Source organism: Hemicordylus capensis, chromosome 3, assembly GCF_027244095.1.
Source record: "Hemicordylus capensis ecotype Gifberg chromosome 3, rHemCap1.1.pri, whole genome shotgun sequence".
NCBI lineage: Eukaryota > Metazoa > Chordata > Lepidosauria > Squamata > Cordylidae > Hemicordylus > Hemicordylus capensis.
Genome location: NC_069659.1, coordinates 88,473,502 through 88,501,499, shown reverse-complemented (window position 1 = coordinate 88,501,499; position 27,998 = coordinate 88,473,502). Strand labels below are relative to the sequence as shown.

General features: G+C 43.5%; 1 protein-coding gene across 4 annotated transcripts; it reads right to left on the bottom strand.

Moving 5' to 3' along the window:
• Positions 1 to 4: 4 nt before the first annotated feature.
• On the bottom strand, positions 5 to 27,998 carry IFNGR2 (interferon gamma receptor 2). 4 transcript variants are annotated; one of them, XM_053305063.1, is made up of 7 exons: positions 27,476 to 27,998; positions 19,716 to 19,842; positions 15,002 to 15,165; positions 13,972 to 14,117; positions 11,720 to 11,861; positions 7,533 to 7,687; positions 5 to 3,699 (listed from the first exon to the last, which is right to left on the bottom strand). In XM_053305063.1, exons 1-7 carry the CDS (start codon positions 27,543 to 27,545, stop codon positions 3,547 to 3,549), a joined length of 957 nt encoding a protein of 318 aa, XP_053161038.1. In that variant the 5' UTR covers positions 27,546 to 27,998; the 3' UTR covers positions 5 to 3,546. The 4 variants fall into 4 exon arrangements, with proteins under 4 accessions (XP_053161038.1, XP_053161035.1, XP_053161034.1 ...); XM_053305060.1 differs by lacking the exon at positions 27,476 to 27,998 and adding an exon at positions 22,933 to 23,085 and having other exon boundaries at positions 15,002 to 15,084; XM_053305059.1 differs by lacking the exon at positions 27,476 to 27,998 and adding an exon at positions 22,933 to 23,081.

Here is a 27,998-nt window from a genome sequence, read left to right as displayed (position 1 = left end):
GAGGTAGAATATGAAAGTGAATTATTTATTGCAATGGTATGTGCTGATTTCTCAAAAAGGACAGATGACCCACAGCAAACGGTGCTTGCTTTTTTCACATTTGGGAGCAAAGAAATGACTGAAGGTAATGAGTACCATACTACACCAACACACACACACCCATACACAAAAACCTTTACACCTTAAAGCAGTGCTGCACTTTGGCCCTCCAGCTGTTGTTGAGCTACAACTCGCATTATCCTCAACTTTTGGCTGGTGCAGCTGGGGATGATGTGAGTTGTAGTCCAACAACAGCTGGAGGGCCAAAGTTGTGCAGCCCTGCCTTAGAGGTGGCTACCTCTTCACCTGTACTAGTAGCATATAGCAGGAATCTGATTATAAATTCCAAACATAGTTTATACCTTTCCTGAAGTACAGCTGCTGTGATTTATGTGCAGCATTGAGCTGCTTTCCCACACAAGTGGAGCTCCGAAGGTACTGTCTGAGACAAGTAGTTGGTTCAAAAAACAAACTAAAACTAAGATCCATCAACAAAAGCAATGAGCCAGTGCCTGCAAATGCCTTTTAGAACATGTTTTCAGCAGGCAGTGGACAAAATAGAAGATCTGCCACAAAAAAGGTGGTCCTCTGTACCTTCTTAAAAATAATTTTGCCCATTTACAGTGTTGACTCAGCCAAAATGATTTACAGTAATCCTAATTTCAAATGTAGCAGTTGAGGGTTGAGTGATCATGTTGCTGTTTTGACCCATCCTTAATCCTCTGCATCTGCTCAGTTCTTAGTTGCTGCAATAAAGATATGCAGAGCTAAATTACCTTAGCATAGGAATATGAAGGACCTGGGTCTTTAAATGATAAAACAAGCACCTGGAAATGAATCCACTCACCACAGTTTTACAGGAATTGGAGGAATATGAGCTGTTCTCTGTGCTTGAGCTAGAATAAGAGCGTGGGTAGGTCTGCATTAGCAAATGCATCCAAGCAGTCTCTATTACAGTAAACTAACAAGCAGAAGGTTGCCAGTTCGAATCCCCGCTGGTATGTTTCCCAGTCTATGGGAAACACCTATATCGGGCAGCAGCGATATAAGATGCTGAAAGGCATCATCTCATACTGCATGGGAGATGGCAATGGTAAACCCCTCCTGTATTCTACCATAGAAAACCACAGGGCTCTGTGGGAGCCAGGAGTCAAAATCGACTTTGACAGCACACTTTACCTTTAAATGAGAAGTCACTGTTATACAAATGACAGAAGCTTTCCAGACAGAGATTTATTTTGTGAGTAAGTGTGATAAACGCTAACTGGAGTCACTATGGGCCATGCACATCCTGTTCTGTATACACAGGAAGCTTTTATGTTCTTGGTTTCAGCTCCCCACCTCTCTCTGCCTGCCTGCCCACCACTATCCATCTCTGGAATCCCCCTTCCATTTCCCCTCCTGTTGCACACCTACTGCTTCCTTGTACAGTTGCTACCTTGACCTGGGCTGGAAACACCCACTACACCTTTGCTGTCATCTGGAAATTCCTGAAAGGGTCAAGGTGCATCATGTCATACATCCACAGATTTGGGGACTCTCAAACAAGACCACCCCTGAAGCAATAACATCTTCTGATGCAGAGAAACCCCAATCTAAAGAAGGTGCCCTAGATAAGCTTTGTATCCCATTGTCTCCATAGGAAAAAACGCTGTCTGAATTCTAGTTCCACTTCTGCAGATACTTTCAAAAATTTATGAAAATTCCTACGAGGGTCTGAGGTGGGATGGGATGTGGGGTGTCATGTCATACACACTTCCTTCCTTCCCTATGTGATGTGATTGGCTGCCTACTAAAGCCCACAATCTAGATGAGCACCCCAAACAGTAAAAAGGAAAGATTCCCCCAAACCTCCAAATGTGCTATGTTCTGGTGTTTTGTTGCCTGGATTGAATACTGCGCGCATATAAATACTCATTGTAAAAAATAATAATTAAAATATATATTATTCTCAGCAAAATTTTCAAGTGCTCCTGTCCTCCATGGGTACAATGCATGCAAAAGTACAGGAGGTGTTTCCCAGCACAGTATATACAAGTATACACATAAGGAAAAACAATTTTTTAAAAACCCACAGATATTTTCCAATCCAAACTGCCAGTAGTGCAGCTGTCCACCAGGGGAAGATGGGCTTAAAACGGGTGCTAGGTAGAAGCAGAACTGTGGGTGGTGGAAATGACTGCTAAGAGAACTGTGGGTGGTGGAAATGACTGCTAAGTAAAGGTAGAAAAGGCTGGCTTAACATGGCCACTGGGTGAAGTTCAGAAATACTGGACTCAGAGTTGCTGCCACAGTGCCCCTCTAAGTCTGTAGTGAAAGCACAGTTGCTGTGCATCTCCCCAAGGCTCTTTCCAATTCACCTCCAATGCACTCCAGACAAAGCAGACATAGAACCATAAACTGCTGGGTTTGCAGGCGTGTGTGTGTGCGCACCTCCCCAAGGACACTTTAATAAAGGCACCCCCCTACACACACACACACACAACCAGATGACACAGATGTCATTGTAATTAAGTGGATATACAGCATAAAAGTACCATAACTGGAAAAGTAAACACTGAGAAATGGTGAGCAGACATCTGCAAGGTAGCTATGCAACCAGAAGTGGGCTGCATGCCTCAGGAAAGATGACTGCAGATATACCCAGATGCAGAATGGAGAGGGTGTGCCAAGCAGCTGATGGGAATCAGATTATACATTCCAAATACTATCAAAGTCCACTCCCAGGCATGAAGCCACCCCATCCCCCACCAGCTTATTCTGGGTGTGCACATGGCAGTCCCTAAATTCTACATTTCTTCCATAGTGCCATTTTCAGGACTGTTTAAGAGTAAACTTTTTAATTACTCAATGTCTGAATAGCCCATAAACAATGAAGCAGCTATCAATTGTCATCCAACAAACTTCACAGTCAAAGCAAAACCCCAGTAAGTAGTAAAGAAGTAGTAAGTTAGTAAACAAGCTCTCTCTAGTTGATTACCTGCTCCTTCAAAGGGAGACCATCCCAAAACAGAGAATATCTCTTACCCACCATCTTGTCAGGATTACCGTCCAGGCTGAAAAAATATAAATTATTTTAAAAGTTCTAGACATGAGTAAATCTGACCACTAGTACACGCTATTCCCTGTGCTTATGTACTAAAAACATTTGCAGTTTCACACTGTTCCAGCAGTTTAAGTGTGTGCCAAAACCCTTGTTCTGTGGTGAAGCATTAGGTTTCCAAGAGTACCTAAAGGAACAACAGCCTCTTCCAAAATCCCAGTAAAAAGATAACAGCCTCTTCCAAAATCTCAGTAATTTTTCAGTGATTTAAGAAGCTATCTATACCAAGCCATAGCATTTGTGTCATTTCACGTTGGTTTCCAATTCATAGTTCAACATGAATCATAGGCAGGGTATGTGGTTTGCAGCTTCCTGTGCTTGACAAGAGGTAATTTCAGCTATTTCTCTGTATTGAAATTCTACAAGAGGACATTAAAAGTTCAACATCCATAGATGAAAGAACATCATCCGTGTTCTTCTGCCTTCAACAGGTTGTTTGCTACAGTTTGGTTTTGTTCTGCATTGGAGATAATGGATAAAGTGTCCACGTGCCAGGGATCTTCTCCTGCAGAGTTCTTAAATTCTTCAACTGTAGCCATCTGAGGATTTTGTAAGACCTGGGAAAAGAAACATTGATACTCTGAATGCTGGCTGACCGCCAGATTGAATAACTCATGAACAGTTCCATTGAAAATAATGAGAGAGGTGAGTCAGAGATGAGTCTCACCTCCAGTGTTATGTAAACCTAGTTTCAGTTGTGTGGATTAATATTATTATTTATTATTTACATTTTATATCCAGCTCTTCCTCTGAGGAGCTCAGAGTGGTATACATGGTTAATTTTTCCCCTCACAACAACCCTGTGAGGTAGGTTAGGCTGAGAGATATATGACTGGCCCAAAGTCACCCAGTGAGTTTCATGGTTGAATGAGGATTTGAACTCGGGTCTTCCCGGTCTTAGTCCAACATTCTAACCACTATGCTATCAGCCCCTTTAGTTCTAAAATCTAGTTAACCAGGCAGTTTCACTTACATCATACCTGCTATTTTAAACTTGGAGTTTGTACCCTCTCAACTGAGCCTTAGATTCCAGTCTGCTTATGATGTCAAAGCAACATTTTCCAATCTTAATTTAGTATCTTACAAAATATTCTGTAACTTCAGGTTTGAGAATGTTTATGAAATGAGATCTTCAAAACATCCTCAAATTAACTTGATACGTTAACAAGTTGTTCTAGTAAGAACTAATCAGCCTACTTTCCTTTCACTGTCTCTACAACTAGACTAAATGTGGTTCAAATAGAGGTCCACAAGTTAGATCTCTTGTTCCTCAAATGTTCATGCATCCGCCATCTTGGATTGGGGTGGACAACATCATTGCAAACTACACCACTGAGGTGCCCCTGTGTGTCACTCACTACAACTGTACCAAATTTGGTTCAAATTGGTTAAGACAGTCGTCAGGTTAGTGCACTTGTGCCTCAAAAGTTCACATGTCCACCATCCTGGATTGGAGTGGATGACATCACAAACTACACCATTTGGCATCCCTATGTGTCTATACAGCTGTAGCAAATTTGGCTCAAATTGGTTAGACTGTCTACAAGTTAGCCCACTTGTGCCTCAAAAATTTCCACATCCACCATCTTGAATCAGTGTAGATGACATTACCACGAACTATGTCATTAAGGTGTCCCTGTGTGTCACTCACTGAAACTTTATCCAGTTTAGTTCAAATGGGTTGGACAGTCCACAAACTAGCCAGCTCGCGCCTCAGACATTCACATGTCCACCATCTTGAATTGGGGTAGATGACATCATCACAAACTAGGCCATTGAGGTGTCCCTATGTGCCCCTACAACTGTAACTGATTTGGTTCACATTGGTCCAGGCGTTGCAAAGTTGATAGGTTGAGGGGGGGGCACACGGACACACACACAGAATGTCGGGTGATCTCATAAGCCTACTGGAAAGTAGTCTAAAAATAGTCATTTTTAATCTGACATGATGTGCAGTGTTCTGGCGATGGTGTGATCTGTGCCGAGACTGCTGTGGACTCTTAAGGCAGCCCACATGCTGTTGAGGAGGAGCGATTGCACAAACAGCACTACCGCTGTTATTCCCATTCATTGCAATTGCTAATCAAAACAGCATCAGCCACTGCAGCCATAGCACAAACTGCACTGTCACTGGAATGCTACACATCATATCAGCCAAGATAAATAAGTATAATACTAAATAGAGTACTACATTTATATACTGTAAAGCAACATTAAATTTAGCAGCACAATGCAAGTAGGAAGGTTTTGAAATTTGCATTCCAGTGTATTTATTTATTTATTGATTTTTCAGTAACAAACAGGACTCTACAACAGGACTCACATGCAGCGCCTTCTAGGAATATAGAACCTATTTACAATGGTGCAGTCAAGGGAATCACTGGGATGGGAGCTAAACTTGCTTCCTGCCCCTGGTGAAGCACTGAGAATCAAACCTCCTGCAGTCTGCAAAGCCCCACTATACGTTCTGTTTCGTGGTCATGCTAAGGTGTGGCAGAATGTTGGGAACTGATGTAATAATGACTTTCTAATTTCTATCATTACTCCCTGCCACCTTAAATTTAGTTCACCCAAATAGTCTCTATGGTATCTTATCAAGTTTGTTCTGTATTGTTTCCATTTGGAATAAACTTATAGTGCCCTGCTAAATAAGTAACATACCCAATATGTTTGGCTGTGGCAGATAATGCATTTATGACTGTAGCTTCTATCTGGCTATTTTCTCCATTCACGGGGTGGCAGGGGGATGGGGACAATTAGTGAAATAGTGAGATTTCCATTGAGCTGACAAACCAAGCAAGGGAGGTTGAATAATGAGTCAACTGAAGATCAGGAAATAGAATTCAATCTAGCATATGAGTGTAGTCACATATTATGATGTAAAAAACAAAAAAAACCATGAATATGGGTTTCATAACAGAAGCCACAAAATCAGGAAGTGTTTATGTTACAGTACCCTGAGAATGAGGAAGAGGTTTGAAAGGAACATGCCATCTGATTGAGTTGAAAGAGGAGGGGAGAAAAGTCAGACTTTGTAGTAAAGTATGAACCTGTGCAGAAATACACCCAATTGCTTAATTGTGATTAAGCAAACCAAGAGCAGACTGTGGCCATGGTCGGACATCATGCCAAACCTCAGGCAACCATGCCAGAGGTTTGCGTTTCAGGTTGTCTGAATTTGGGACCCTTGAGTCTGACTGAAAAGTGACCCGAGGCTTAGGTCACAAACCTGAATTGTCACCCTCAGGTGCTGCTTGGTTTCATGGAAGATAACTCCAGTTAGAAAGCGGCATCGTGTCATCCAAAGGCTTCAGATGTTTCTAACCAGAGTTGAGGGCAGGAAGCTCCTCCCTCTCTCCATATCCAGTTGGCTGCCACAGCAGTCTGTCATTAGAAGGAAGCCTGTGCAGCCAGTTCCCCATCCACACATCCCAGTCTCCTAGACTCCAGATTGGATCATCTGGGTAGTGTGGTGGGGGGAATGGGGGCAAACCGTGGGTCCAATGGATCCACGATTTCCTGTTATGTGCAAAGGCAGCCTGTGAGATCCCACATTAATTCTCCCACCCCATTCCTTCTGGACTGCAAATTTCCTCCATAGGGTCGAACTACAATTTTAACAGTTACGTCACAACACATATGTATCATATTCAGAGGTAGCAGGCAGCTTTAATTGACAGTTAGTGCTCCTCTTCTCTCCCTGCACCAGTAGAAGGAGCTGGAAACTTCAGGCATACTTGGGCTAGAGAGTCCATAGAGGACTCACTACTGGATAGCAGACTGCTGCTGTGCTGCAACTGGCTGGAATGGTTTTAACAACTCCTGGGCTAGGAGTCATGAACTTCAATTTAAGTTACAACAGCAGCACTAGTTGCTGCATGGTTGCTGAGCCATGTGGTCTGGAAGCATCTTATTTATTATTTCTATGTAAACTGCTTTGAAAGCTTTTGTTGAAAAGAAGTGTAGTAGTAGTAGTATAGCCACCTAATGGCGCAGGAACGTAACTTGCCTAGGGAGCAAGAGGTTGCCGGTTCGAATCCCCACTGGTACGTTTCCCAGACTATGGGAAACACCGATATCGGGCAGCAGCGATATAAGAAGATGCTGAAAGGCATCATCTCATACTGCACGGGAGATGGCAATGGCAAACCACTCCTGTATTCTACCAGAGAACACCACATGGCTCTGTGGTTGCCAGGAGTCGACACCAACTCAACAGCACAACTTTACTTTAGTAGTAGTATGCCTGGAGTTTGGTGTAGAAGAGGAGACTGGGGAATTAATCCATCACTCTGCAGTGCTATCAAGTTGTGAATTAAGCCCAAAGTCTATTCCATTTACAGTTTAATCACAGTTATTCTAAATCAGCAGAAATAATCAACACACATACCTCTTCATAATGGGATGGTATTGTAAGGGGAGGATGCCACAAAGATTTAATTGTATTTTGATATTTTTGGATACTCCATAAGCACAAAAATACTAAAATGACTACAAACATTACACCTCCAAATATCATTATGGCATACAAAATTCTTGTTGCGCCTGAAAGAGAAAAGAACATTGCCAAATATTAACATGTTTTATTTGTATGGTTCTGTACTCAAAATTTACTAAAATATTTTAATGATCTACACATGAAACAACTGCTCAGTTAAAACGTTGTCAAAAGTTGCCATGGTTGTCAAAAGTTGCCATGGAATGTTCAGAATAACACTGCCAAAAAGACAACTGTTAACCACCGACAGCTTCTGTGAGGGATATGAAAGGTCAGTTTGGCTGGGAGCAATTTCACACAGGATCTAGGGACAGGGGAACCCATTAGGCCTAAATCTCATGTAGGAATAAGATTTCCTGAAGGGCTGTGGTCTGCTGTTGACAGAAGCAGAGTGGCAGAGGGCTGGGAAATTGAGAGCCTAAGATAGCTGAAAAAAGGGGCACAAGAAGCAGGGAAATAGCAGAATAAGCTCAGAAAAATCAAAAGGGGTGGGGGGCTGGAAGATGAGAAAATAATGATCTACATTATTAATAACAGGAAGGGAACAGAAAGACAAAAGAATTTTGAAGGCTGAATTTATTTATTTAATTAATTTAACGTATTTTTATACCACCCAAACTTACATCTCTGGGCGGTTTGCAACAAAAAATGACAACAGAGAAATTAAAACATTGGTTAAAATAAGTAACAGCAAAAAGTTAAAACATTTCAACATTTTAAAACCTTAAAACAATGTTAACTATTAAAACAGTATTTAATTAAAAGCCTGGGTGAACAGATGTGTCATTAAAGATTTTTTTTAAATTATCAAAGATGGGGAAGCTCTTATTTCAGTAGGGAGCATGTTTCAAAGCTTCGGGGCAGCAGCTGAGAAGGCCCTTCCCCGAGTAGCCAACAGATGAGCCAGTGGCAACTGCAGATGGACCTCTCCTGATGATCTCAATAGGCGGTGAGGTTCATGATGAAGCCATTCTCTTAAATACCAAGGGCCCAAGCTGATTAGGGCTTTATAGGTAATAACCAGCAAGTTGTATTTTGCCCAGAAACATCTTGGCAGCTTGTGTAGCTCTTTCAATACAGGAGTAATATGGTCTCTCCAAGATGACCCGGAGACCAACCTGGCTGCCGCATTCTGAACCAGCTGTAGTTTCTGGACTACATACAAAGGCAGCCCCACATAGAGTGCATTGCAGTAATCCAGTCTGGAGGTTACCAGCATATGTACCACTGTTCAAAAAATGGACACAGCTGGCGTATCAGCCGAAGCTGACAGAAGTTACCCCTGGGTACTGCTTCAACCTGGGACACCAGGGAGAGGCTTGGGTCCAGAAGCACCCCTAAACTGCACACCTGCTCCTTCTGGGGAAGTGTGACGCCATCCAGAACTGGCAGATCAAACTAATCTCTTAACCCTGCACAATAAGTACCTCTGGATTCAGTCTCAGTTTGTTATCCCTCAGGCAGGTATTTAGGGAGGTTATGCCCTCTCCTGATGATGTTGATTTGAAATAGATTTGGGTGTCGTCAGCATACTGATAGCACCCTGCACCAAATCTCCTGATGATCTCTCCCAGCACCAAATCTCTTGATGATCTCTCCCAGGTTTCATGTAGATGTTAAACAACATCGGAGACAATATGGAGCCCTGAGGGACACCATACAAAAGTTCAGATTTTGAAGAAGAGCAGTATCCAAGGGACACCATCTGGAACCTGCCCAAAAGGTAGAAGAGGAACCACTGCAAAGCAGTGCCCCCCATTCCCAACCCTCTCAGATGTTCCAGAAGGATACTATGGTCAATAGTATCAAAAGCCGTCGAGAGGTCCAAAAGGACCAACAGAGTCACACTTCCTCTGTCAATTCCCAATTGGAGATCATCCATCAGGCCAATCAAGGCAGTCTCCATCCCATAGCCTGCCCGAAAGGCAGTCTGAAAGGGGTCTAGATCAGTTTCCTAATCAAACTAATCTACCTAATCAGTTTCCTCCAAGACTAACTGGAGCTGGGAGGCCACGACCCTCTCAATTACCTTGCCCAGCCACGGAAGGTTGGAGACAGGCCTGTAGTTACTCAGCTCTGAGGGATCCAAGGCAGGCTTCTTCAGACGTGGTCTAATAATTGCCTCCTTAAGACAAGGAGGCATCCTGCCCTCCCTCAGAGAAGTATTTATAATCTCTACCAGGCCTTCTACAACAACTCCTCCTGCTAGATAGTATAAGCCATGTTGGGCAAGGGTCAAGAGAACAGATGGTACGCCGAACCACTCCAAGCAGCTTGTCCACGTCCTCACATTTCTGCTTAAAACTAAGAAGTAAAACATTTGCGTGCAGGTCTGAAGAAGTTTATATTTGAGGAAAAGAAGAAGGAACAGAGCAATGAATAGTGGATCATGACAAAGTTGTTGTGCACATACAAATTATTACTACTTCTTTCAGTCAGGAATATACAGTGTAATTCTGATCTCTTTAATATGGAAGAGTTCTATTAAGTTCAGTGGAACCTGTGTCCAAGCAATCACTGCTTTTCATCTCAAGCCTGCATGTATTACAGGAACAAAAGTCTACTGAACAATAAACAGAACTTGAATCTAGGTAATGGCCCAGGAGTGAGACAATACTAAAAATCTAAATCCCAGTGAACTCAAGTAGGAGACGAGGAGGAACCAACATGCAGAAAGTAATGTACAAGCATTTAACAGCACTGGTAACACAGGAAGTAAGGCATCAGAGCCGGCCTTCTGTGAACACTGGTTCAAGACAACCCTTGTGCCTTACACCAATGTCATATAGCCAATCAAATGCTGATTCAGTCATCAGTTTTGAGGAAGGGCCATAGCTTAGTGGAAGAGCATAAGCTTTGCATGCAGAAGTCCCATGGTCAATCCTTGGCATCTCCAAGAAGGACTGGGAACAAACCCTGTCTGAAACCCTCCAGCTATAGACAGCAAGTCTAGACAATACCAAGACAGATGGACCGATTGTCTGAGTCAGTATAAGGCAACTTCATATGTTCAAGCTTACTCCTCTTCCTGAAGTTGAAGCATGTTTTACAGCTAAAGAACACCATGATTTTTTAAAAATGCACCTTCAATTAAGAGCATGCTTAAGCATTTTGGAAATGTCACTCAAATGCATCACAGTTTCAGATCTTCTGAAGATTAAGAGGGAACAAAAATGGGAAGCACAACCTTGTTTTGCTTCCTCAGTCTTGGGAATCTGCACAGCTACAGCTCACAAAATAAAACACAGTCTGGTAGGAGCAGAAAAAGAAAACATCTGAGATGTTTCTTAACAGCAAAGCAGGTTTCTAGCTACCATATCTGAAAAGAGCAAAAAACTTAACATCTTATGACAGTTCCTGTAAAAGCTCAAGGGATGCCAAAAGATGTTACAAATTTCCTATATGGAACATTTGTGTAGGAGAAAGTGAAGAAAGTTCACAAATAATCACATGTGACACTTTTACACATATCTAGTGTGCTCTGTGTCCATATGCTGGGAAACTACAATTTGGTATAGGCTCTGCTGCATGAACATTACAGCAACACAGAAGTGCAATCATTACACATTAAAAGTTAGTTTCGCACTTCCCCGCCCCTCTGAGTATATAATTGTTTTTGGTATAACAAATCATTGCATCTGAAGCATCTCTTAAAACCATGGAAAGTTTAGCTTGTGGTAGCTTGGATGTAGGACTTTTGCTTCTGACAACTTCCAGTTCTTCCTGCCAGTTTGATACACTGTTCTCTTTCCCCCTGTACATATTTCCTCACACTGATTCCTGACAAAATCTTTGGTACACACAGCAAGAGAAAAACTAGAAGTTTCCAAATGCAGAATCAGAGGCACAGAATGCTACACATACAGCCATATTTATTGCTTTTTAGATTTTTATATCACAGTTGAATAACTAAAGGCAGTTATTTACCTACTGAAAACTGCTCCTTAATAAGATACCTGAATTATTAAGATATGTCATTTTAGTATCTGGAAATACATGGACAGTCAAAGCAATTAACTCCACACCAGTTTTATTGATACAACAATTAGAATACTGCTGTTTATATGCAAAAATGTTACCAGTGATTGTCGTTTTTTTGCAGTAAGTCTCACTTAATTGTCCTTTTAACTCTTCCATCAGCACTGCCTGTATTTGCAAGCAATACATTGTTCCTTCCTTGAGAGTGAGTGTGGTTACTGTACTCTTGGTACTGTATTTAAACTGTGTGGAAGGAAGGAAACAAGATGTTAGTCATTTTAGCATACTGATTTTACTTTATTTCATTTAAAAATCAGGATTTAAGATAACATGAAAACAGCTAAATAATAATAAAAAAAGATTTCATATCATATGAACTTCATTGGTCAGCCTTAAAAGAGACTGAGTGAGGAGCGATGTTTGTGCTTGCAGTGTCATTTCTCCAGGATAGGTTTGCGCTAACCCTACTGAATTGTATAGGACCATCTCTAGAATTTCTTGCAACTGCTGCAGTCTTAAGTAACTATCCTCTAGGGGTGTGCACGGAACCGCGGAGCTGCGGTCCGGCACTGGGGTGGGGGGTTCCAATCAAGGGGGGGGGGCTTTACTTACCCCTCCCAACAAAGGCACCATATTTCATTGAGCAATCGGGCGGCAGGATATCTCCCTGCCGCCTGCTTCATTTCCCGGCCGCTCGGCGCCTCTAAGTTTCGTAGTAAGAATCGGGCGGCAGGATAGCTCCCTGCCTCCCCCTTTAAAGCCCCTCTCGGCTGGCGGCCGCCCCCAAAAAGACCCCTACCGCCCCCTTCTTGCGAAATCCCACCCATTGCAAGAGGGCGGCAGGAGAACTCCCTGCCATCCCCTTCCCCGGTCTGGCTGCAAATGGCTTCTAAGGCTGCCAATCCGAGGCTCTTCCGCTGCTGCTGCACTACGACTATCACCCCCAGATTCAATTTATTATTATGGCTGGGGATGACTGGAGTTGTAACTCCAGTTAGGGATGACTGGAATTTATTTATTTATTTGTTTTTGCATTTTTATACCGCCTTTCATTAAAAAATAACCCCAAGGCGGTTTACAAAAGTTAAAAACATACAATAAAAACATCATGCTAAAAGTATAAAAACATATAAAAACAGACATAAAACAATACAACAGATAAAAACACCCACAGCAGCAGTAAAAATGATTATGTAAAAGCCTGGGTAAAAAGCCAAGTCTTTACAAGCTTTCTAAAAGCCGTGATGGAGTCTGAGGAATGGCCACTGGGAGAGCATTCTAGAGTCTGGGGGCAGCAACAGAGAAGGCCCTGTCCCGAGTGCACGACAGCCAGGCCTCTCTCATTGTTGGCACCCGGAGCAGGGTCCCCTCAGATGTCCTCGTCAAGCGGGCAGCAACCCTTGGGAGCAGGCGGTCCCTCAAATACCCCGGGCCCAAACCGTTTAGGGCTTTAAAGGTCATTAAAGGAATTGCTGGAGTTGCAATTAAAGGAATTGCTGGAGTTGGCCACCCCTGTGACATACAGTGCTTTGCTATTGCCATTCCCCATCTTAAGCTTAGAGTGCATCTGGTGTCCACCCCAAATAGTAATGCTTAAAGGTCTGCCCAACCCAGACCATGTCTGTCCTGCACCAGCTCCAGAAACCAAGTCCTCCTTCAGTTCCCCAGCTGTATTTCTGTAAGAATGCCTTATAAATAAAAGGAGGGAAATGCTTCTCTAAAAAGTACTTTTCTATGCTGTCATATGAACCCTCAGAAAAGGTGCATATGAATCTTTGAACTGCTTGCAGCCCTTCCATGAATAGGGCTGCAAGCAGTTGAACATTTCACAAATGTGCAGCAAGTGAACCTGCTGGAACTGCTGCACACGTGGAAGGCAGCCCTGGGAGTATTGTGGAGGTGGGCAGTTGCACGACTGCTGAAGGCACCATGACTGCCCACCTCCACCACACCCCCAGGGCTGCCTTTCACATGTGCAGCAGCCCTGGGTTGGAAACACCAACACTGGAGTGTGCGTCAGGTTGGCCACAGACTATAAAAGTGTACCAGAAGAGCTGCAGAAGGCAATTGGTTCAGCAATGGCAATGAAGAAAATATAGGTGCACTCCAGAGATCTTCCAAATCAACAATAATTAGTAAGACATTTCTATTATTTTTCAGAAAATTCTTACTGAGCCAAACTATTCTTACAAGATTAATTTCCTTATCTGGCTGAAATCCTACCTTGGTGCTTTCAAATTATATACATCGATGTGTCACCCTCATGCATGCATTTGCAGGCAGGGAGTTTTCTAGTATTCCAGCTTGTCCCATAAATTCTCACATAGTTTGTCAAAGAAAGGCAAGTCCTTACCTTTTCATTTGTTGAATTATCCCAGTAGTTTATAAAATACACAACATGAAAGTAATCCGTTGTATGATTGGAAGGAGGCAAGAAGCTTATAAACAGTCTGTTGCCTTCTGGGCTTACATTTATTGCTCTTGGAGGTCCTAGAGTAGCTGAAATGGATAGACACCAACAGATATCAATGAAGCACATTTTCTATTAATTCTGATCAAACATAATCGAGGCAAGAAGCCCACAAACATTTAGATATTTACAGGAAGGCCTTGTGCGGGTGGTATCTCAGTTCATTTTAATGGAAGCAGCAGATTGGAATCTTGTTTTGGGCAGTATAAAAATATGTTAAATAAATAAATAAATAAATAAATAAATAAATAGGTAGGTAGGTAGGTAGGTAGGTAGGTAGGTAGTATTTTCTACTACTACCTTTTAAATAATAAGGATATTCTTATATCCCATTCCATGTTTGAATGGAAGATCTGGGTGTTCCCAAACACCCTGCAAGAAATATCTGGAAGGAAGCTTCATAGAGATTTTGAAAATCTTGACAACAGCAGCTGTAATGGGATCAGAAATCTCCATGTACACAAGTAGTCTCCTTCATGAAGGATTTGTAATATTGTAACAAACATTGTAAATGTAATATAATAAAAATTTGGTATTGCATACAAAAAGATTGGCACTTCTCTATAAAGTCACATAGATTTTCACATGTTGGGGCATTTCATATTGGCAAATGTTAGTGTTTATATCTTTTTACCCTTTGTGCATATCTGTGCATCTGACTTTCTAGCACTGAAAAAAATGGTCAGGACACAGGTGCACAGGCAAGGGTGAAATGAACAACCTTAACACAGAACAGATAATATAGTATATATCAGACTGTTTTTGTTAGCACTAATATGACCATACAGACAGCATAGTAAATCTTATTGTCCATCCTTTGATTTCTTTTCCACTAATGAAATTATTACAAAAATAATCACATTTCCCAGAGGTATTGACAAAAATAGATGAAAATGGAACTATAGAAACCTACTGTTTGTCAGTGCTCTAAAGGGAGGCGCCTCTGTCCAAGCAGATTTTAATTCTCCTTGTTCAGCCCTAACACGTAAAATGATTCTGTGATTCATGGGAAAGAAGAAATCACATTCAGGCTTTGTAATATTTGTGCAGTTCACGTCCGCCCACATTAGAACTGATCTGCAATATAATATACAGTATAAATAATTAGTGGAATTCTTCACTGTTTTATTTAGCCTGACTGATGAAAAGATTCCTCAGAAATATCTAGCAGATGCTGAGATATAAGTTCTATGTATTCTACACCAGTATCAAAAAGACACACCTGATTACTTTAGCTTTTCCACAGCTATGCACAGCAAACAGGACAAGGGTACTAGCAAGAGTTGTTTCAGGGTATGAACTGTACAATGGCAGGGTCCCATACAGCCCATACTCTGCAATTCAGTTCCATAAAAATATTTTTTAATTATTAATTTTAATTAATAATTAAAACCAATGTTTTAATTTCTTTTTTGTCATTTATCTGCTTTAAGTAATGTTTTAACTTTTCTGTTTTTGTTGTAAACCGCCCAGATACGTAAGTTTTGGGTAGTATAAAAATATGTTAAATAAATAAATAGACACAATATGGGGAGATGTTTCTACTAAAAACTGAATAGGAACCACATTACCATGCGTAGCCCAGCTAAACAAATGGCCTGGATCTGCATCGAAAGGGTGGGATTATGTGCACTGACATTGAAAAACGACTGACTGCGTGTAAAATGATCTACCCACATTATGACTTTATGCAACCATATCACAAAATATAGATGGGGATATCATATAGTGCCCATTTGTCTTCATTGACTCTTCTTTCTCATATATCTTACATTACTTGGCAAGTGTGGATGGGCTGCATTTAATTTAAAAAACAAAACAGATTTTACTTTCTCAAATAGGCAGCCTGAATAATAAACCAAGTGAAGTTAAAGTGTTCCACTGATCTTACTAGAACTAAAACTTCAATCTAGAACATTTATCTGAGACTGGAAGCAAGCCTCATGGATTTCAATGAAATCTATTTCTGTGTTCAAAATCAAGTTTCATTCCAAGTACTTTGGTTTAAAAAACAATTGTGTGTCAGGTTTGCTCAACCACACGGTGACTTGCTCTCGAAGTACAGAATCTAATGTGCTGCCTGATCCTATGCATATCTAGTCAGAAGAAAGTTCCACTTTGGTTAAAAGGGCTTACTCCCAAGTAGGTATATATAGACTTTGAATCTTAGTTAAGCAATCAATTGACACTCTTGCTTGGCTAGGGTGAAGTCCCTTTCTTAATGCTTAGCACTTCTATGGCACATTTCAAGTGTACAAAGTGCACTCCAGATGCATCATCTCTTTGTCATGCAAATTTATCATATCACTGATATGATGTTATGCTAATTATGCTTAGAAAAATGTACTCTTGAGTTCAATGGAACTTGCTTTTTGCTAAGAATTCTTAGTAATACAGCCTTTCTCAATGAAATCACTTTCCAGGGTAATGTGATCATAGCTCTTGTTACAAGAATCAAATACAGTATTGGCAATATTACTTCTGAAACACAGTTTAGAAGGGAGAGGAGAGGAAATGAGCTGGGATAGGGTATAAATTAAGTTTTTCCTTACTAAATCACAGTCTTGAGCTACTGACCCTTTTCATTTCTGAAGGCATATGAAAAGTCACTTGCACATTTCTGTTTCTCTTGTTGAACCATCACTCTAATTTTCTATTAGAATAAACACAGTTCTCTCTAAAAAAGCATTCAGTATGGATATGCTGTGAAACTAGATTAGTACACAAAATGTCTGTATATAAGATTATCACACTATATGACAAATCTAAAGGACACATCTAGTATCACCTTGATTAGGACCAACCTAAAGGACACAGAGTCTTAAGCAAACTTTCAAAAGCTTAAATTCAAACGCTTGCTTAGGACTTTGTGTCATTTTGGTTGGTCCTAACAGAAGTATTATGAGCTATTTATTTATTTGACAAATTTATATACCACCCAAAACTTAGGTCTCTGGGTGGTTTACAATAAACCAGTACAAATTAAAACAGAATTAAAATATCACACACACACAAAAATTAAATTCAACACAATGTTAAAACTTTAAAAACTATTCAAAACTATACATCTATTTAAAAGGCTGGGTGAACAAATGTGTCTTAACTGCCTTTTAAAAAGTTGTCAGAGAAGGGGACGCTCTTATTTCAACAGGAAGTGCATTCCAAAGCCTCAGGGCAGCAACAGAGAAGGCCCATCCCTGGGTATCCACCATATGAGCTGGTGGCAACTTTAAACGAACCTCTCCGGATGATCTCAATGGGCGATGGGGCTCATGGAGAAGAAGACGTTAAATACCCAGAGCCTAAGCTTTTTAGAGCTTTATAGGTTATAACCAGCACCTTGAATTTTGCTCTGAAACCTATAGGCAGCCAGTGTATCTCTTTCAACCCAGGAGGAATGTGGTCTCGCTGAGATAACCCAGAGACCAACCTGGCTGCCACATTCTGTACCAACTGCAGTTCCCAGACTACGTACAGAGTCAGCCCCACATAGAGCACATTGCAGTAGTCAAGTCTGGAGGTTCTTAGAATATGTACAGTGGTCCCTTGACTTACGAAGATAATCCGATCCGAATGCACGTTCGTAGGTCGGAATTTTCGTAAGTCGAAAAGCGCACCCACGGAGGTCCGGAAACACTCGTAAGTGGAGGAAACCGCATCTAAACCGGCAACGACTTCCGGTATTTTTTGTCGTTCGTATGTCGAAATCTTCGGATGTCGAGTGCTTCGTAAGTCGAGGGACCACTGTACAATAGTTCTGAGGTTGTTTGTCTCAAGAAACAGACACAGCTGGCATATCAGCTGAAGTTGATAAAAAGCACCTCTGGCCATTGCTTCAGCCTGGGACACCAAAGAGAAGTTAGGATCCAGAAGCACCCCCAGACTTCATACCTGTTCCTTCTGGGGGAGATTGACCCCCATCCAGAACCATCAGATCAAAATCATTGCCCGAGTTCTGACCCTGCACAATAAGTATCTGGATTCAGTCTCAGTTTGTTATCCCTCATCTAGCCCATCACTGCTTCCAGGCAGGCATTTAGGGAGATTATGCCTTCTCCCGATGATATTGACATGGAGAGATAGATTTTCTCAGCGTAGTGATAACACCTGCACCAAATCTCCTGATGATATCTCCCAGCAGTTTCATGTAATGTTAAACAATATTGGAGTCCCTGAGGGACATCATATGAAGGTTCAGATTTTGAAGAGCAAGTCTCCAAGAGACACCAACTGGAATCTTCCCAAGAGGAACCACTGCAGAGCAGTGCCTCCCACACCCAATCCTCTCAATTAGCTTACCCGAAAGCCAGTTTGAAATGAGTCTAGATCATCAGTTTTCTCCAAGACTGCCTGGAGCTGGGAAGCCACCACCCTCTCAATTAACTTGCCCAGTCACGGAAGGTTGGAGACAGGCCTATTGGTGCTTAACTCTGAGGGATTCAATGCAGGCTTCTTCAGAAGAGGTCCAATGATTGCCTCCTTAAGTCAAGGAGGCATTCTGCCCTCCCTGAGAGAAGCATTTATAATATCTACCAGTCCTTCTACGAAACCCCCCTGCCAGACAGTATAAGCCAAGTCAGATAAGGGTCAAGAGGACAGGTGGTAGGCCCCACTGTTCCAATCAGTTTGTCCACGTCCTCAGGAGTCACAAACTGAAACTGATCCAGTCTAACCACATAAGAGGAGTCAATGGACAGCTCCGCAACAAACACTGCACTAATTATGGGATCTGAATCTAAATCAGCCTGAATACGAGCTATTTTATCCACAAAGAACTCATGAAAAATGTCACAACAGGTAACTGATGCTCCCAAGTTCTGATTCTAGGAGGATAGACCACTATGAACTACTGAGCCGCCCCAGACAAATTGGTCCTGAAGTGAACACTGAAGTCCCTCCACACTACAAGCCTGAGGGACTCCAATGTCAAACCTGAGACCAAGTCTGTCAGCTCAGTTAAGGACTTTGTTGGGCAGCAGTGTGATCATTACACCAACAGAAGTCCCATTCTATCCCTGGTTTCCAGACTTAATTACACACGTTCGATGTGGTCAGATACTTTGACAGGAATCCTGGCAAGGGAGATGTTGTTCTTATAGACCACAGCCACTACCCACCCACATCCCCTCACCTGCTCCTCAACGGAATACCCTGGAGGGAGAAGCTGGGACCAAACTGGGCCACCAGCCTCCCCCAACCAAGTCTCTGTGATACATACCAGGTCAGCCTCTTCATCCAGAATCAGATCATAGATTATTTTTTATTTATTTTGGACCGACCTGGCATTACAGAGGAGCAAGGTGAGGCTCTGTGGGTGGTTGGCACTGCTCCCTGAGGTCAAAAAAACTGACAAGATAGCCGGAAGGGGAAACAGCTATTAGATTTCTGATTTCCCTTCCCCTGTAACTGACTTGCCAACATTACTTCTACTATTCCCTCAATGGAATATCTACCCCATAATCTAAGGAGCAGACCCGTCTCCCCATCTCCAGACAAATCCAGACACATTATAAACCAATCTGGCTTTTTTATTTTTTTCTAATGGACCAGCTCAGCTACCTACCATTTCTGTCTACTTATGACAACAAATACAATGTTTTTTTGATACACAAGAACTGTTCACTTACATGCGATATTGAACGTTGTATAACACAGAACCATTGATCCCATTAACTGGAGACCATTTTAACACACTCCTGAAATTATATGACTGAATTGTCAAATTTTGTGGTGCTGGTAAGAAGGCAGAAGATTCTAAAAAGAGATGGAGAACAAATCATAGAAGTAAAACAGTTAAACACAAATGCCTCAAAAATTCAGGGCAGACCAGAATACTTGCGGTGGCAGTGATGGACTGGTTTCTATGGGGTGCAGGAAGAGCATGGCTGGAGATTATTTCTGCTCTGGAGATTAATGTCCTGCTCTACCGCCAAAGAGCCCAGAGCCCAGAGCATGGCTATGTTTATCCTCACAACAACCACGTGAGGTAAGTTAGGCTGAGAGAGAAGTGATTGGCCCAGAGTCACCCAATGAGTTTCGTGGCCTGGATCTCCATGGAACATCCAGGTTTAACACGGCACAAAGCTTTATTAAACACAGGCATTTAATTTGGGCAGCACTGGTTCGAATTTCAAACTGCTTAAAGTATCTTAACTTCAGAGATGGAATTATAGGAGGTACCTTCCGATTAATCTGGGATGAGAACACAGTATTCCCTCTGCACTTAACTGTTAATTTATATTTGTATGCAAGTTCTTTTCCAAATAGCACTGAACACTTCAAAACAATCCCATTTATCAGGGATGGCCAGCGGGCAGACTACAGTCCAGAGATGGACTTCCAATCTGTTTTCTAGACTAATATATCAGACCACTAAAGAAGAGTGCTTCCATACACAAGGGAACTATCCTATCACCACTGCTTTGGTCTTACTCCGTTTTTAGTACCCTAGAAAATCATGCTGGAGACACAGAATGGAAATTAAAAGAGATGTTATCACCAGTAATTCTCATCTACCCTGCCTACTTTGTGCATAAGCATTCACATGAGATTGGGTGGTGTGGGAAATGGCAAGACACCCGGGGGCCAAGCTACACACGATGTACAAAACACCATTCACCCTGATAGGCTTAGCTTTTCTTTAGGGTATAACAGTTGGATCATGGACCTCTGGAGCCTGAGCCTGTGGGACCCTACTCCACCACCACAATTCTGAGCTGTAGGGGTCTTGATCCAGCTGCCATTTTCATCAAAAAATGAAAAACAAACACCTTCCATTGGCACCAAGGGTAAACAGCAGCCAGAAACACTCTCCCTGCAGACTGAGGCTGTGGGGAGGGGTTTTTAATACAACCCACTCCCACCATGACTGTTACTCCCTTAAAAATAAAGCTAAGCATCACATGTAGTTTGGCTCTTAGTCCTTTTTTTTTTTGGTGAGGCTTAAGCTTTAAAAGGACAGGCCTCAGCAAATTTTTATTTGGCTTTAAGAGCCAGTCCTGAAATTTAGGAGCCTCAATTCTCTCTGCTCCATGGTCTTGTCCCAGCAATGCCCTCTGCTTCATGGGAAGGATGAACTTGCTGTTTGCTTGCTCACTACTACTCCTGGTTTTGTGCATCTGGCTCAGGCAGGTGATGGACCAATGCAACCAGGAGAAGTGAGCAAGCAAGGCAAGGACTGCCTCCCTCCTCCTCCTCAAGTCAGTCCATTGCCTGCCTAAGCCAGATAGAGATGACCAGGAGGATGTACTGATGTACTGATGCTACCAGGAGGAGGAGGAGGAGGAGGGAGCTAGCTAGCTATCTATCTCCTCTGCTCCACCCCGCTTGCTCACTTCTCTTCCTCACGTCAGTCAATCCATCGCCCGGCTCAGATGTCATGTTTAAATTTCCAGGCACCATGGCAAACTGATTTGTAATGTCAAAGCCTGTCAAGGGACTAGATTCTTCAAGTCTGGGGACAATGCTTTTCATTATTTAGAATATATATATATTAATATACTACTTTTTATACATAACTGCTTTTTACTACTTTTTAACAAAGAATTCACAAAGCAGTTGACAAAGCAGAGAACAGCTCTTTCATTAACCCAATTAGCCTTGACTTAGATGACAGAGATCAAATTTAAAGCTGGGGTACATTCAGTTACTGAAAGATATGTGGTCCACAATGCTACCAACTGAATCAAGAACGTTATTAGTTCCAGATAAAAGTTTGCTATTGAAATTCCTGTGTGTCACTTAAGTTTTAGTAAAACCTGCAGTATGTTCTAGCAAAACATCAGCTTGCGTTAACATATACAAGGGGCTTTCCTCCTTCAGTTCTGCAATATCCCTACAAATCTGTTGAAAAGGAGAAGACCTTCTAGGCAAAGTAGTACATACACTCGTAATTACCAGAGGAGGGGGCAGAAGCTTCTTTTCTCCTCCCAACCATCAAAATAGCATAGATCCTGATACTCAACCGATATACAACCCTAGCTGTGTACATGTCCTCACTCCATTACCCTTTAACTATGTATATCTTTACTTATAATGAATTTTAGACCCCTGTTAACTTGGCAAAGAGGCACCTTTTAACGTGGTGATTCTCTTTATTTAGCAGGGGGAGAGTAACTGGCCCTATCCACCCCCAACACAGAGACTGTTGCTGGTATCTATCTTACGTTTCTTTTAGATTGTGAGCCCTTTGGGGACAGGGATCCATCTTATTTATTTATTTTTCTGTGTAAACTGCCCTGAGCCATTTTTGGAAGGGCGGTATAGAAATCAAATCAATTAATAAATAATAATAATTTTGTTTCTGCTTTTACCTGGAGGAGACATATATCTTCCCATTAATTCTGAATATTTAAATAATAACTAATGGGCCGGGGGCAGAGCATCTGCACCTCTAGTTGGGCCCAGCCATTCCCCACCCCCCACCCCCATACCTGGCTTTCTGGCTGGCCACTCCCCCACCACCACCATCCCCCTGGGCCAGGCCATCTCACCCCAGCAGGCTGGCCAGGGCCAGGCTGTCCTGCCACCACCTCCTCCTCCGGGCTGTCAGGGTTTCATCCACCAGCCCTCTGCCTCCAACTCCTGGCCACTGCCATTATTTCTCTCTGCTTGAACTGGAACTCTTGCTCACTCTAGACTCTAGAGCATCTGCGTGCTAGTACTTGATTGCTCCCCTCACCCCCTGCAACAGCCCTCCTCACCTCAGAGATCTCTCCACCCTCACCTGAGCTGCACTCCTGCTCCTCCTGCATCCCGTTGCTTCCATCCCCCTCACCCCTCTTGGTCATGGCTCCAGCATTGCTATTGGCCAAGCTGCAGCTACAGAGACCTCCACACCCTCACCAGAGCCCCGCTCCTGCTCCTCCTCACAGGAGCAGCAGCAGTTGACCGGGCCGTTCCTTGCTGCTGCCACCACCATGGCCGCTCGTTCCCCTGAGGCTGCTGACAGGCCCGGGCCCGTCCCTTGCCTGCCTGCCTCTGACAATGGCTTCAGTAGCCCCAAACAGCAGCAGTGGTTGACTGGGCCCTTCCTTGCTGCGAGTGCTGCCATGGCCGCTCATTCCCCTCAGGCTGCTGACAGAATATCTTCCAACCAGTAACAGTTGCATTCCAGCTGACCTCAACCATCACAGGTTCCTCATCTGCATATGGAATCCCCACTGCCCAATCATCACAGTGCCACAGGCTCCTCCCTATCTACATATGGAATCCCCACTGCCCAATCACCATGGTGCTTCTGCTCTCATAGGGTCCTTCTCCCTATCTGCATATGGAATCCCCACTGCCCAATCAGGTGCTTCTGCTTGCGAACTCTGTCAGCCAATCAGCTCCTCCCCCTCTATCAGCCAATTGCCTCCTTTCTACCACGTCCCCACACATGGCCTGTCTTGGAGAATTAATAATACAGAAGATATAGCATATGTAAGCCACCTAATGGTGCAGCAGGGAAATGACTTACCTAGCAAGCAAGAGGTTCCTGGTTCAAATCCCCGCTGGTATGTTTTCTAGACTATGGGAAACACCTATATCGGGCAGCAGTGATATATGAAGATGCTGAAAGGCAACATCTCACACTGCGCAGGAGGAGGCAATGGTAAACCCCTCCTGTATTCTACCAAAAAAACCCACATGGCTCTGTGGTCACCAAGAGTCGACACCAACTCGATGGCACAACGTTACTTTAAGGTCCAAACTATGTTACAATCTTTATATTAGTAGAGCTCATAAAGTAAATCCATATTTAGCAAATGGACTTTTGAGGCTGAACTCAGATTAAGGCCTAAGGTTTGATCCACTGGCCCATAAACCCTTGTCCGTATTACAGAGATTCATGGCCACTATCAACTTCTCAAATGGACCCTTCCCCATTACACGCCCACTGTCTGTATACCCTCCTAAATATTTGGAGAGAGGTATCCCAAACCACAGCACCAACCTACCCCCTCCCTAATCCCTATCCCCCCCCCAATCCTCCTAGTACCCAGATATTGTCCCCTAAAAATCTAACACAGTCTGTATGGTCACACACTGTTAAGAGTGCTAGACTAGGACCTGGGAGACCCGAGTTAAAATCCCCATTCAGCCACCACACTTGCTGGGTGACTCTGGGCCAGTCACTTCTCTCTCAGCCTAACCTACTTCACAGGGTTGTTGTGAGGAGAAACCTAAGTATGTAGTACACCACTCTGGGCTGCTTGGAGGAAGAGTGGGATATAAAATGTAAAAATAAATTTAAAAATAACTAAATAAAAATAAATTCTATATCCCCCTACTGGAAGTACCGCTTCCTTCCTCACGATCGGGGGTGGTGGTGGTGGAAAAATCAGGGGCGTAACTATAATAGGGCAAGGGGAGACAGTTGTCTGGGGGCCCACTGCCTTGGCCCCCCCCCAGAGGCAAGTCACATGACTGACTCCCCCAGCCATGCACCCGTCTGGGCTTCCTTCAGTTGTATTCATCCTCCGAAATTGATGTGAGTGTTAAGACCTGGAGCCACCAGAATAGCATGTCTCTCTGTAGTACCATTAAATGACTTGCATTGTCCACAGCAGTGTTTCTCAACAGCCGGTCCGCGGACCGGTGCCGGTCCGCGAAGAGTTGAGTGCCGGTCCGTGGCTCAGGGAATTAACCCCCTCCCCCACTGTGAACCTCCTCCGTGTTTTTTTAAAAAATGTTGTTGAAATTCCAGCCGCCACGTGGCCGAGGGAATGGCTATGAGGAGTGTGTGTGTGTGAGCCAGTAGTCCTTATATCCCGCCCCACCCGCCTCGGCAGCGGCTGATAACAGAGCGACGCTGTAGCTCGCCATCTGGCCCGATGGCACTTCTCAAATGCGAGGCGAGCTCGTGTAGTTAATAGTTAAAAACACAGAGGTTTGCAGTTGTCCTGGACAGCCAGAGCGGCTTTGCTTCTGCTCCTCCTTTGTGAGTGTGTATAAATGTATGAGCCTAAATCTGCTGCTATCTAATTGAGGTGTTGGGATTCCTCGCGTGAGAAGTTGATTTGTAGTTTGAACACGTGGCTCATTCAAAAAGCCGGAACATTCAAATGATTTTCTCTCCTCTTCCCTCCTTCCCCTCTGGATTTTTTTTTTTTTTTTTTTAATGGCGAGGTGGTGTGCCTACATTCATGCTGCCAAAGGGGCTTGGTGGCAAGACAAAAATAAAGTCATTTCCCCCAATCTCTCCTCCTTTTTCTTTTCTTTTCTTTTAAACCCACCATCCTACTTCCAAAAGCATGATGATTTCCTCTATCTCTCCAGATAATGCAGCGAGCATTTAGTATTCTGATTTGATCACGGGCTCCCCCCCCTTTTTTTAACTCCAGTAAGAGAGCGGGGAAAGAGGAGTGGGTGTGGGAGGGACAGATACAAGCAGCGGCGGCTCCCCCCTCCCTTCTTGGTGTTTGTTTGTTTTGGCAAGACAAGGTGTGTGTGTGTGTGTTTTAAAGTTCAGTTGGGAGAATGTCCTCCAACTTCTCAACCTTAGCTACCCTTCCCCCGCCCCATTATCTTTCCGGGGGCTATTCTCTTCGGCTCATGTCCTGGTCGTTCCTGCCTCCGGTATGTTGCCCCTGAATGCTAACATGGACCGAGCTCTTTTTGCAAGAGGTGTTCAGCCCGGCTTGTAGAACTGGGCTGCACTTATTTAGTAGAGCTTCAGCTTCAGTAGCACTATGTGAGGCCTTTAGGGGGGTTGGCGCTCGGTTAGCCTGGGCGAAGACCTGCGTAGTTTGTGGTCCTCTCTTCTCTCTCCCCACTTGCAACTCACACACGCTGTCAGGTAACGTGCAAACTGGGATTCTTAAAAGCCTTTTCATCATTGAGGAGGAGCAGGGCCGCCATGAATTGGAAGAATATTTTTTTAAAAAACACGGAGGTTCACAGCATGCAGGGGGTGGGGGATAGAAGGACTACTGACTCACCCCCACACACCTGGCAGCCATCCCCAGACAACCCCTCAGTCACGCACCGGCTGGCATTGGAATTTTTAAAAATACATGGAGTTTCATGGCATGGGAAGGCAAGTGGCAAGCAGAGTGAGGTGCAGCGCGGTGGGGTGGTTCTTTCCATCAGTTTCATTTTAAACTTTCTCTCTCTCCCTCAAGCCAAACCTACCTATCATGTTTCCATCTCCTTCTTTTCTAGCTTTTTCTTTCTTTCTCTTCCTCTCTCTCTTCAAGCCTGCCTCATCCTCTTTTCCTTTTTCTATCCCTCTGTCTCTCTCTCTCTCTCTCTCAAGCGAAGCCTACCCCATTCTCTTTCTCAAGCCAAGCCAGAACTATTTCCCCCTCTTTCTTTCCCCGTCTTGCTTCTCTCTTTCCTTCTTATAAAAGCCTGTGTGGTGAAGGAGAAAAACAATCTTATCAAAAATTAAGAGAAAAACTTCTCTAATTTTTTTCCTTAGAAATGCTCCATGTTAAGTGTGATGATTTGGCAGAGGTAGAAAGGAAGAACAATGCATTTTATTGTTATGTTATGTATTTTGTACAGATTGTATTGTATTTATTTTATTAGAATTTTTAATTCAATTTATTTTATTTTAATTTAAATTAATCTTGGCCTGCCAGAGCTTCAAAATTTTTGATTAAATTCATTTCAATTAATTTCACTTTGATTTAATTAATTGAATGATATTAAGTTGAGTTGTGCACACCTGTAGTATACTTTAGTACTAATAGATAAACTTAAAACCCTTTTACTAACTGCTGGTCCAGGAAACTCTGCACAGATAATGTACCGGTCCCTGAAACTGCGCACTAAGAATTTACCGGTCCTTGACTCCGAAAAGGTTGAGAAACACTGGTCCACAGTTTGCAAAACTTTTTAAAAAATATTTTCGGATGATGTTCTATTGTGGCACATAGGTTATATATACATTTTACTATGCTTTTTGTTACCACTATTCAGCCTCATTTAAGATTTCTTTACTTCATGAGCTGAGCTTCAGTGAGGGGGAGGCCCATTTTAAAATCTTGTCTCTGGGCTGGGCCCACTCCAACCTTGCTACGCCCCTGGAAAAAATTGACTGTTTTTAATGCATATTTATGGGCACAATGGACATGCTTATCACAACGCTCAAGCCAAGCCAATGCTCCCGGGGGGCTGAGTCCCAGAAACTATTTTCAATAGCATGGCTGAGCCCTAGAACAGGCAACATAAATCCGAGTCAAGTCCAACGTGTCGTTTGCGCTACACAAGGTTGGCCACCTTGTCTCCCAACGGAGCGGTCTTGTATGCTTCCAAGCTGCACGCAGCCGCTGAACAGGTGAAGCTTTCACCACCATTTGCCACCCCGGGCCACTCCTTTCCTGAAGTCACCTTTCCTGGTTAGCTCCCCAATCCATTCCAGCCCCACCCGTGCTCCGGGCCCTTGGCTGGCACGTACCTACGCCGGCTGCCCGAACTAGAGGCCTCCACAGGAGGAGGAGCAGGAGCGGGGCGCCGAGGCACAGCATGGCTGCGAGCTTCTGCCGCCCTCCCTCGCCTCAGGCGCCTCCTGAGGGGGTGGGCGACGACGGCAGGCTTTTTTTCACGCGGCAGCCCCCGCCATTCCCCCTCGAGCCGCGGCTCCGACCAGCCAGCCAGTTTGTGCGTGCGGGGCGGGCGAGAGGACTTCCTTGGAGCTTCCCTGCGACGAAGCCCAGCCTCTTCCCAGCAGGAGGTGGGAGGGCGGAGGCGGAGCGGAGGCTTGACTCGCGGGGCAACCAGAAGCCGCAGTCTCGCCTCTCCCTCCCTCGCAGGTCAAACGTTCGAGTCACTAGAAGGGCGAGGAGGAGACCTAGTTCGTGAATTTGGCTTGGCAGGGACAGTGGCGGCACGAGCGAGAAAAATGGAGGGTGGGCACAGACAGGGCAAAGTGCGTTCCTCCTGAGTTGTGTGTTTGGGCAATTCCGGGCTGAGTTTCCTCT

Coding starts and splice junctions, on each gene's coding strand:
- IFNGR2 (XM_053305061.1), bottom strand. CDS start 22,078: ATGTACACAGCTAGGGTTGTATATCGGTTGAGTATCAGGATCTATGCT. Junction 14,118..15,001: donor CTTTAGAGCACTGACAAACA/GTAGGTTTCTAT, acceptor TATCCATTTCAG/CTACTCTAGGACCTCCAAGA. Junction 3,700..7,532: donor TACCATCCCATTATGAAGAG/GTATGTGTGTTG, acceptor TTCTTTTCCCAG/GTCTTACAAAATCCTCAGAT.